Source organism: Camelus dromedarius, chromosome 14 (genome assembly GCF_036321535.1).
Source record: "Camelus dromedarius isolate mCamDro1 chromosome 14, mCamDro1.pat, whole genome shotgun sequence".
Lineage (NCBI taxonomy): Eukaryota > Metazoa > Chordata > Mammalia > Artiodactyla > Camelidae > Camelus > Camelus dromedarius.
In genome coordinates, this window is record NC_087449.1 from 55,624,664 (window position 1) to 55,636,248 (window position 11,585).

The following is an 11,585-nucleotide window of genomic DNA, read 5'->3' on the forward strand; positions in this document are numbered from 1 at the left end:
TCACCAGGCCTCGGGGAGCCCGGAGACCTGGAGGCAGAGCCGGGAATGAATGGCCGAGACAGATGGAGTGGCTCTGGGCTGGGGCCTGGCCCTGCCCGTCGACCCAGGGTGCTTCCGGAGTCCGCGGTGCCCGGTGTCGGCCGTGGGCCAGGAGGGGCTCCTGCCCCTGCCGAGGGCACCTTGCCCAGGCTGCCTGTCGGGCTGGCAGCTGCCGGAGGCCCCAGCCACCTCTCTCCTCTCCCTCACAAGGAGCTTGAGATTTGACAAATAAGGTGTCCGCCGGTGGACGACCAAAGGAAATTAATTCTAAATCAGATTTTAAACACAGTCAGGAAGGCAAAAGAGCTCGTTGTTCATGCTGCCCCTCCGAAATGAGAAGCTCTGATATTTATAGAAAGATGATTAGGGCCGCAGAGGGTGGTTTGTATTCCGCATCCAGGTGACAGAAAGGATGGCAACCGGGACTTGAGACTCGGGTGGCTGCTCCGTCGAGTGATGCTCTGAGAGGTCCCTCCGCTCCCTGGAGTTGTTGGGGATGGGGTGCAGCCAGGTGTGGGGGTGGCTCACTAGGTCAGGAACTGTGTAGTGTGGGGAGCTTTCTGGTCAGGGGGTTGGGAGATTTGGGATTCAATCAACTCTCCTAGCTGTGTGCCCTTGGGCCAGTCACTTCCCCTCTCTGGGCCTCCATTTCCCCACTGGCAAGCTGGACTAGCTCCGAATGGCTCTGACAGTCTCCTGTGGGTCTCTGAGGCCTGAGCACAGTCTCAGCGAGGCTTCTAAAAGCCACATGATCGGCTAGTCCCCTCTCCTGGGCTTTACTGTCTTCTCTGTAAAATCGAGTGATGCCCAGCCACCTCTTCAGGGAGCTGTGAGGGTGAGACCAGAGAGTTGGGAACCGGTAGACCGGGAGGGTAGCTGTCGCTGTGGGCCTGGCCGCTGCTCCAGGCCTCACGCTCTGGATCCTTTTCCTGTCACTCGAAGGAAGGTGGAAGGGCACTCGGGCGGGGGAAGCCGGGAATCCCTTGCCCAGCCATATTTGCTCAGAGAGAACTGCCCAATGGAGACGGCCAGGGCCCAGCGGGTCTCGGGAGGTCCAGCTCAGGTTGGACAGGGCCTCAGCTTTGAGAGGACATCTCAAGTAGCCCAAGAAAGGCACCCCCAGTCTGTGCCCAGCTCCTGCTCGGCCCCCATCTTCTGCACTCTCAGGGTACCTACCAAGGAGGGGGTGGGGATGGGGGACACTGGCAGGGCCGCAGGCTTGGGCCTCCTGTTAGGGGAGGGCCTGTTTTGCACTTGTGCTTCTTCAAAGGAGGTTAACAGACAATCACAGAAGCCCACTGACAGGGTTGAGAAAAGTCTCACCTCCTGCGACTTAAAACTGGCATCCCGTCCCCAAACCTCACTGCCTGCAGTGCACTATGAATTAATATTTTTTTATAAAACATGTAATTATCTTGCAACTGGCATAATTATGTTATACTGAAACTTAAATGTAAAATTCAAAATATGCTGCAATTCCCTAACCCTCTTTGTCACGTCTTTATATTTTTTATTAATGCGCCAGCAGTGCCAGGAAATGAGAGTGACCTTGGCTGGCTCTGCCTGACCCCGGGGAGGTCCCACTGCTCAGGCCTTGGTGTTTCCACCGACAGTCCTGCCCTTGACATGCTGCGGCTCCTTCGGCAAGACGCATTCTCTCTCTGGACTCCACTTCCCATCTCCAACAAAAAAGGAGGCTGGAGCAGGACTCCTCTGAGTGAGGCCAGGACCCTGAAGTCAGGAGGACCAGTCTCCCTCCCACAGACAAGTGTGCACAATGGACAAACAGGTGGCCTGCCTGTGCTGGCTGGCTCAGCCTAGGGCCGGGGCAGCAGACCTTGAGCAGGTAACCACTGACTGGCCTGCCCGACTGTTACAGCTTATACTGTACTGGTTACCAACTGTCTTAATGTTACCCCAGGGAAGGGGGAAGCAGGGCTTCGTTTGCAGAGGGCTTCGTGGACAGAGGAAGCAGTTCAGGGCTCTGGAGTGAGATGACCCGGGATCAGATCCCTACTCTGCCACTTAAGTTGAGGGGACTCAGTTTTTCACATCTGTAAAATGGGGATATAATACCTAGCTTAGCAGACTAATTTAAGGATGAGAAACTATATGAATCTCTGAAGGCAGTGACTCTCTGTACCTCCATTCTCATTGCCTGGGACACAGTAAATGCTTAACAGAATGAGTAATTGACATGATATGTACAGAGTGCTCATTGAAGTGCCAGGCATATGGAAAACACTCAGAAAATTGTCCCTAAGGGGCTTTATTATCCCCACCAGAATGAAGGAATTTTGGGAGCCAGTTCTAGCGGGGAATGTGGTCGGGATGGGACAGGAATAGGTGAAAAGTCTACACACAGCTCAGCCAGTGCCAGACAGACCTGACTCAGGGCCCAGCTCCACCTCTCAGCAGCTGTAAGACCTAACCAGGATACTACTTCTTGACCCTCAGTTTCCCCATCTGTAAAATGGAACTGTAAGACCTGCCTTGTTACAATGAGCCAATGAATGGATATACGAGAAATCCCCCTGCAAGCTGTAAAGGCAACAGAGATGTTTGTTATTATTACCCAGAGGGAAGTTGAGAAGGACTGGATGTCTGTGAAGGAACCGGGAGAGGCCAGAGGCCTGGGGAGCCTGAAAATTTGGTCACAGGGGATAGAACAAATGCAGAAACAAGCAAATATCACAGAAAGTGCTTTGGGGTTTAGGGTCCAGGACAGGTGAAGACTCGTAGCAGTTGGCAGTGTGAAAAAAGATTTCTTAAGGAAATCAGAGAGCCCTGGAGAAGGGCAGGAATGGCCTGGTGGCCGGAGAGAAGATTCTGGTCCTGGAGACATCAGGGCAAGACAGCTCCCAAGATGGACCAGGCTGGACTCTAAAGCTACCTTGCGCATCACCTGAAACTGTCAGCCTGTGTCCGGCTCAGTCCTGTGAGCACCAAGGGGCTTTCTTGCTGGCGAGGGCAGGGGGATGGTGCTGAGAGAGCTGAGGTCCTTCTGACTGTGGTCCTGGGTCCTGTGGAGTAGCAGCAGAGGGCTCAGAGGGTGTTCCTAGTGGTAGACAGGGCCCCACGCTAGTCTTCACTGAGGCTGTCTGGGCTCAGGCCCTGTCTCTGATCTCTGCCTAGGAACATCTTCCTCCCCCAGGAGAACCAGTGGTACCAGCAGCAGGCTTCACTGTGCTCTGAGTGGTGGAGCTGCCACATGTCCAGCCCCTGGGGAGACCAAGTAAGGGCAGAAGGCAACCAGGCCAAGACCAGTAACAGCTGGGGCACCAGCTGTCTGTGCACACCAGCTCTCCCAGTGCTCCCAGACTGTCAGGAAGCCTGGCTGCACGGCCCCCACATGGGGTCTGCTGACCACACACACACGCACATGGCCTGGGCTCTGGCCCCTGCTGCTGGTCTCTGATGCAGGAACCCCAGCCATACATCCATGGGAAAAGGTGCTATTTCGTGACCCAAGAGCTCTTGGTTGTCCTCTCCCACAGGTCCCAAGATAAGTTCCCGCTGAACACAGGCGGGCTGCTTCAGGGGCCCCAGTGACATATCCAGCCCAGACAGTCCTCAATGGGTGCCCCTGCCCGCATACCATCACGTTGGCCCTGTATTACACTTGTTCATTCTGAGTCCTGGTTCCAATCCACCCCTCCCACCTGACAGGTTAGGCTCAGTGGTTCTGAGCCTGGACCCTGCAGCCCGACTTCTAGGTTCTAATCATAGCTCTGCAGCTTCCTGGATGTGTGACCTTGGGCAAGTTGCTTTGCCTCTCTGTGCTTCAGTCTCCTCATCTATAAAACCAAGATAATAGTAGTTTCTATTTCACTTGGGATTAAATGAATTAATGAGTGAAAAGTGCTTAGAATAAAGCCAGACATAAGTTAAGTCACACACAGTATTGTTCCCTAACACAGGTCCGTACCCAGTAGTACCCCAATCACACCAGTGCCCGGAGAGGTACCTCTCCACGATGCCCACGGAGGGTCCACCTGGCTGTGGTGTGTCTCCCTCCTCCCAGTACACACATATATACACACACAGGTGGCCTGGGGACACAGGAACACGGGAGGTTCACCTATCTTCCCAGGTGCTGTGTGCACCACCCAGTCACCTGCTAACTGTGCCAACCATGCCCCCTGCACCCCAGCAGCCTTGCCCAGACCAAGCCCAGCCATCGGCCCAGCCGCACGGAGGTGCGCTCACCCACACAGGCATCCCGCTGCTCCTCGTAGCCGGCGCTGCACACGCACTTGCCAATGGGCACCAGCCACTCGCCCTCGGCGCTGCAGTACATCTTGGGCGTGTCCCGCTCCTCAGAGTGCCTCACGCACTGGCCCCGCACCTCCACCAGTGAGGATGAGTCGGCCCCTGTCACTGCCTCCGAGAAGGCTGCCAGGTTGCGCACCATGGTGGGGCACTTCTTGTAGTAGATGCGGAGAGACAGGATGGCAAGGCAGGCGCCGATGTCCTGGAAGGCCAGATAGAAGCCGCGCTTGCTGAGGGGGCCCACTCCGCGCACCTCCGTGTTGAGCTTGAGGCGCCGCACGCCCAGGTCAGCGCCCGTGAAGCTCTCGTCGGCTGCGATAGTGTCGATTTTGAGGAATTGGCTCTCCTGCGTGCTGGCACCCAGGTCGCGGTCCGACTCCAGATAGTAGAGGTTGAAGGTCTCCTTGCAGGTGCCCAGCACGCCAGGCATGCTGTTGCAGTCCCGCAGGGTGAACTTGATCTCTGCGTAGACGCGCCGGGCGCCATCGCGGGGCACCCAGCTGGTGCGCAGCCAGTTGTTCTGGTTGGGGCTCATGACGTTGCACACCTGGTATGTGTGGATGGGCCGGAAGGACTCGTCCACCTCGTTGATGGAGTCCCACTGTGGGCAGAGAGAGCACAGCCAGATGAAACGAGAGGCAGCACCTGGCCCTCTCTTGCCAACTGCTGCACACACTGCGTGGGGGGCATCCTGGGGAAGAGGGAGGGACATTCTCCAGCCTTAAGGAGCGGACCGTCTAGCGGACTGTTGCCGCCAGATGCCAAGCACCCTACGGACATAATCTCACAGGTGTCACATCCTTTGGGGGAAGTGTTATTTGCCACCCTTTCACAGATAAGGAAAAGAGGGGCTCAGACACAGAGCCTGGTGTCTGAGGTCACATAGCGAGTAAGTGATGGGGTCAGGACCTGAAATGATGCCAAAGCTACAAAGCTCTGACCTCGTTTCTATGCGGTTACTCCCAGGGCGGGGGGACTTGCTTGGGGAAATCAGTGAGCCCACTGGTCCAGTTTTCCTATCAGCTGCCAGAGGATCTTCCTAATGCATGAACCTGAACTTTGCCTTTGCCCACCTCAAATCCTTCAGCAGCACTCCCTGCACTGGTGCTTGCTGAATGACTGTCTGATGGATGGACTCCCTCTGCCTTGCTGTGCTTGACGTTCCCTCTGCCCTCAACCTAAGGCTGGGGGCTCACGGGCTGGCCTGGGTCTCACGCAAGGGAGTACCAGGATGCGGGAAAGTTGAGTGTGACTGTTTCAGTGGCAGGTGCTGGCCAGGCATCACTAATTCAGAAATAAACCAGCGACCATCACTGACACTATCAACAGAATGAAAAGGCAACCCACAGAATGGAAGAAAATATATGCAAATCAAATATTTGATCAAGGTTTAATAGCCAGAATATATAAAGAATGCTTACAAGTCAACAACAAAGAACCAAACAGAGCTATTTAAAAATGGACAAAGGACTTGAATAGACATTTCTCTAAAGAAGACATACAGGTGGCTAAACAGCACATAGAAAGATGCTCAACATCACTAAGCATTAGGGAAATTCAAGTCAAAACCACAGTGAGGTACAACTCCACACCCATTAGCTATGATCAAAATAATAGAAAACAACAAGTGTTGGAGAGCATGTGAAAAACCTGGAACCCTGTGCATTGCTGGTGGGAACGTAAAATGGTGCAGCCACTCTGGAAAACAGTCGGGCAGTTCCTCCAAAAATTAAATGTAGAATTACCATAAATTCCATGTCTGGAATACACCTAAACACCCCCAAAGAAATAAAAGCAGAGACACATATTTGCACATCCATGTTCACAGCAGCCAAAAGGTGGAAACACAAATGTCCATCTATGGACGAATGGGTAAACACAATGTGTATATCCATACAATGGGATATTACTCAGCCTTAAAAATGAATGAAATTCTGACACATGCTACAGCATGGAGGAACCTTGAGGACATTATGCGAAGTGAAATAAACCAGACACAAATGGACAAAATCCTATCCGCTTCTGCTTATATGACGTACTTAAGTCAGATTCATACAGACAGAAAGTAGAGTGGTACCTGCCAGGGGCTGGGGAAAGAGGGGAGTGGGAGTTATAGTTTAGTCGGTTCAGAAGTTTCAGTCTGTGAAAAATTGTGCTGAACACTGGAATTTGACACAACATTGTAAAATGATTATAAATCAATAAAAAATGTTAAAAAAAAAAAAGTTTCAGTCTGGGAAGATGAAAAGAGTTCTGGAGATGGCCAGTGGTGATGGTCACACAACAATGTGAATGTACTTAATGCCACCGAACTGTAGGCTTAAAAAACATGGTGTTGAGAAATGATCTAGGAGTCGAGAAGCCTGGGTGCTGGGCCTGGCTCAGGCACTAACTGGCTGTGTGAACTTGGGCAAATTGCTGCTCCTCTCTGGGCCCCAGCCTCCTCAGCTGCAGAATGCTGGCTGGCCAGAAGCAGACGTTGCTGGGCTGAGTTCAGTGGCTCCCTGAGGGTTCTGATGAGGGGGTGGGGGCCGAGGGTGGTTGCAGGGGACAGGCTCAGGGTCCCTGTCCTGGCTCCACTGGAGATGCAGTGCCTTGATCTTCTCTCCTGGACCTCTATGTGTATCGTCCTTGAACAATGGATCCTATTGCTTAAGCAGGGGGGTGGGGTGAGGGGAAGGCGGGGTGGGGTCGAGGCTGAGGGAGGTAGAGCCCACTCCTCGTGGTGCTCTGAGAATTTGTGGGGTTCCGAGCTGTTCCACAAGCACTGGAGTGGGGACCAGGGGCATCTCAAGTCTTTCCTGTCTGACAAAAGACCCTCAGTCTGCCCTCGTCTTGGCCAGTTATAAGGTCTCAGCCCTCAGTGGCCCTATCTGTAAGAGGGGGCTCAGAAAGGCCCCACTTTAGTGAGGCTTGAGAGGATAAATGGAGAAGAAGCCTACGAAACGCTCAGCTTGGACCGGGCACAGACGGCACTTGACGAATGGGACTGATACGATGCTGAACTGGCAGCCTCTTTCCAGCCCACCTATGCTTGCCTCTGGGGACCACCGGGGAAGCAGATTAGGGTGTGCCAGCCTCACCCGAAACAGTGCATGCCCCTCCTGCACCCCCAACCCTAAGAAGGCCCCCCACACTGTGCTCCACTTGCAGGCAGGGCTCTGGGCAGCACTGCGTCACATCTGGGGTTAAAGTCATTGTCACAATTAATGGAGCACCAAAGAGCCAGCCAGCTGCTCCCCGTCTGTTTCCTGCCAGGGACCTGGATAAATTAATCAGCTCTATCTGAGTCCGCTCCAGCCGCCCCACCAGTGCCAATGGCTGGCCTAGCCCAGGGGCTGCTGCAGACACCCAGAGTGGCCCAAATTCCTGGAGGGTGGTACCAGGGTGGAATCAGCCCTGTTCTTTACCTGGGCACCCCCACCCCATACTGGGTGCCACTCCCACGCAGCTGCCTCTCTAGGTCCCTGGCACACTCCTTCCCCAACCCCCACTATCGCTCTGGAACTCTGCCCCTTCCTGAAACAGAATGCAGCAAACCAGCTGTGCATCCCTGGGTGTATCACATTCCCTCTCTGAGCTCTGGGCTTCTCATATGTACAAAGGGGTGCCCCTTTCATTTATTCCAGGGGGTGGTAAGGATCAAATGCAGCAATAAAAAATGTGCCTTCTCAGCTAAGGTGACGTCATGAGTGACTGTTAATTCACCAGATGAGGTGGCGCACGACTGGGGCCAGACTTCCCCAGCCTCAGCAGAGATGCTTGAGCTCTGAGAGCGTCCAGTTTCTCACTGGTCCAATGTCCTTTTCCTGCACCATCTCACAGGTGACCGCTGCCTGGTGCAGGCTCTGTGACCATCCCCATGTTCTGAACAAGGAGGTGGAGGCGAGGTAAAGGGACTGGCCTGAGTCACACTGATTAGAAGCTGGAGAGCATTGGCTCCTCCAGCCCCAGCACTGCTGGTTGTAGGCTGTGCTGTCGGCCTAACAACCTGATACCTCTGTGATGCTGGAGACAGCCCTGGATGACCCTCATGCCCAGGCTGCTTCACAGACTCCAGAATCAGAGGGGTGGATGGAACCTCGAGGACCATCTCCAAAAGCTCTCCACCCAGCTGGGCACTTGTTAGACAAAAAATTCCCAGGCCCCTCCCCACTAGATGTGGAATCTGCATGTTTCACTTGCTAGCCCAGCACAGGTTCAAGATCCAGAGTTTGGAAACCAGAGATCTCATCCAGCCTTCTTTCCTCTCGGCACAAGCTTGGTCTCCAGGTCCCATAAAGACGGGAGGTGGTCCCTGGCTCAGTAAACAATGCAGGATTGCCTCCCACCCCTTCCCAAGGTGGACACAGGCCAAGGTGGGCACAAGGAGCTCAATGTGGGCTTCGAGCCCAGAGAGATATGAGACTGTGTCCATCCCCTGGGACCTGTCTGACGGTGCAATCATTACTCACGGCTCTGAGCCTTAGCTTCCTCAGCTGTGAGACGGGGTGGCTGCACCCACTTGCAGGACTGGTGGTGGGGATTAAATGAGATGATGTCAGTGAATGGTTGAGCTATGTGAATATAAGTGATTATCTGTTCTAACTCCCGAATGAAAGGAGATCACTCTGAGCCAGGCTTTACAGCGCCCAGCAAACAAAAGAACCTTAGATTACCAGCGTGGTCGTCCAAAACACAAGTCCAGTCATATTCCTCACCTGCTTAAAACCCTGACAACTCCATTATCCTAAAAACCAAGTCCTAAGCTCTGAATGGGACAGAGGGACAGAGACGCCCAGAGCCAAACTCGGGGGCCAGGGCCGTTCCTTCCTAGCTGCTGGGTCTCAGGGGAAATGCTGACCCCCCCCAACAGCCAGGCAGTCACCTCCTCATGGGTCAGCCCCCAGCTCCCGGCAGAGCCGCTCCCTGTGCCAAAGCCCTTCCACCCAAGCTCACCCCGGGAGACAGCCACGTGGGATACACACAGAAGAGTGCTTCACGGGGAGTGACTGAGGCCCAGGGATGTAAGAGGACACTGCCAGGACCCAGCCTTTGTCCTCAGGTAGGGCTGACCTGCTCAGGCTGAGAAGGGGGTCCCTCCTGGCTCTCGGGCCCCCAGGCCGTCCCTCCAGGTCCCTGAAGCCTGGCAGATGGGGGCCAATGACAGCAGACTCAGCTTACTGCTACCTGGGGATGAGACCCCAAAGAGAGGAGTGGGGCTCATCCTGACCCCAGTCACAGGCCACAAACAGCCTGGATGAAAATCTCACCCCAAAGTAAAGAAATACTCCCTTCACAAATACCCACTCTGGGGGTCACTCTCATCATCATCATCATTACCAGTGTTACTCCTCTGTCTCCAGAGCCACGGGAGCCAAAGTGTTCATGAAAGGAGGTGTGTGTGCAGGACGTGCTCGTGTCTACGGCAGGGATGTGTGTGTGTGTGTTCCTGAGCATGTTTGTAGGAGGAAGTTTATGTGATATGTAACCATCATACAGATTAATAACAACGGTAATGAGTAATACACTTAATGAGGGCTCACCGTGTGCCAGGCATGGGGCCAAGGCCACGTGTCATCTCCCTCACCCTCTCAACCAACCCCATGAGGTCATCACATGCTCATCCCTTTCTACAGACAGGGAAACTGACTCAGGGAAGTGAAGTGGTGACCCAGGGCCACCCACTATGTGGATGGTGGAGCCACACCCCGTCAAGCTCTTGGGCTCGATTTGGCTTTACTGATCTCTGGGATTTGGATAAAAGAATCAGAGGTACTGGGTTACCATGCCCACTCCCCAGGAGGGAAGGACGGAGTGCTGCCTGAGTACATGACCTACAGGGACCTGATGGGCTGAGCCCAGGATCACCATGGAGACCACATGGGCCTGGGAGGCTGGGGCTGGAAGAACCACCCCGGGGGTCCTGATAGAAGAAGCGAACAACTGGGGGCTTCAGGTGAGGGCAGGGAGGTCATGAAGGGAGGACTAATCCTGCAGAAGTGGAAGGCCAGGCTGCCCCGTTCCTCGATACTGACACCTCCCCGGCCACCGTGGGACCGGCTGTGGCACAAGGTGAACCTGCAGGCCCAGGACACAGATGTAAAGATCCCACATCCAGGCCTCAGACCTGAAGAATCAGGAACCCGGCACCAGGATTGGTTCTGGAATCCCAAAGGTCTGCGTGCACTAAACTGTTAGGAAATCAGCAGCTCTGTCCTTGACTGCTGTGTGTCCTCGGGTAAGCTCCTTCACCTTTCTTGGCCTCTGCTTCCTTTTGATCTGTCTGATGATAAGACTCTGAGTCACAGCCTCTCTCTGCTCACAGAGGGACAATGCTGGCCCCACTGCCATCACTTACCCCATGAGCTGGGTACGTGAGCCAGCCCCAGTCCCCGTGGATGGTCGAGGTGTCCAGCAAATTCACTGTAGAACAGGAGACAAGAGCGCATCAGACCTCTGGGACCCCCCTTCCCCAGTCCCACAGGACCAGCCCGGCACAGCCACTCTGGCTGCTCCTGGCCCCGAACATGCCAGCTCCAGTCTCTGGGTGCTTTGTCACTTCCCCATCCTTCAAGGCTTAGTTCAAGTGCTCGTTCTTCCCTGAAGCCTTCCTCCACCATCACAGCCAAAACACAGTCTTCTAACCTCCCAGAATGCAAGTTGCCCCTAGTGCCAGGCTGCCCCAGCTGGTGGTGAGGTGGTATGGCTAAGAGATGGGCTCAGCCGTCTGGGAAGTGTGGGCCAGAATCCCAGCTCTGCCAGTTTGGAGCTGGGTGTCCCACAGCATGTTTCCTCTCCTCCCCTCAGCTTCCTCCCCTGTAAAATAGGGTGATAGTGATGTCTGCCTTACAGGGGGTTGTGATGACCTAGCCCCAGCTTTACAATCATCAGTGTCCCCCGAAGGGTGCCTTGCACCCCACAGGTCCTCTGTGCACATGTGACATGGAGGGATTTGCAGGAGTCAGAGCTGCCTGCTAGTGAGCACTGACTGTGGGCTGGGCTCTGGAGGGGAAGCTCGGGACCCAGCTCATCTGGGGCCAGCACAACAATGCTGAAAGGTGTTCACTTTTATCTCCATTTTACAGATGAAAACACTGAGCCTCAGGGAAGCTCAGCAACATGCCTGGAGCCCCACAGGTGTAGCTGCAGGGCTGGCGCCAGAGCATCACAGACAAGACCACCAGCCCTGGTGGCTTGAGTCCAAGGAGCAGAATCTCTGGGTGTCACCATGGTGGGGAAGGAGCACTGGCCCAAAAGGCAAGTTTATTTTAAGCCAGACCCTCAAAGGAGAC

The 11,585-nt window shown here is 54.5% G+C and overlaps 1 protein-coding gene across 2 annotated transcripts in view; it reads right to left on the reverse strand.

The window, feature by feature from the left end:
* EPHA8 (EPH receptor A8) overlaps window positions 1-10,733 on the reverse strand; it is a 28,429-nt gene extending 17,696 nt beyond the window's left edge. For both annotated transcript variants that reach the window (XM_031464307.2, XM_064493945.1), the window contains exons 1-2: window positions 10,652-10,733; window positions 4,249-4,912 (exon numbers count right to left, since the gene is read on the reverse strand). In XM_031464307.2, the coding sequence (XP_031320167.2) occupies window positions 4,249-4,846 (598 nt within the window). In that variant the 5' untranslated portion in view covers window positions 4,847-4,912; window positions 10,652-10,733. The remainder of the gene's footprint in view (window positions 1-4,248; window positions 4,913-10,651) is intronic.
* Between the last annotated feature and the right edge of the window lie 852 nt (window positions 10,734-11,585).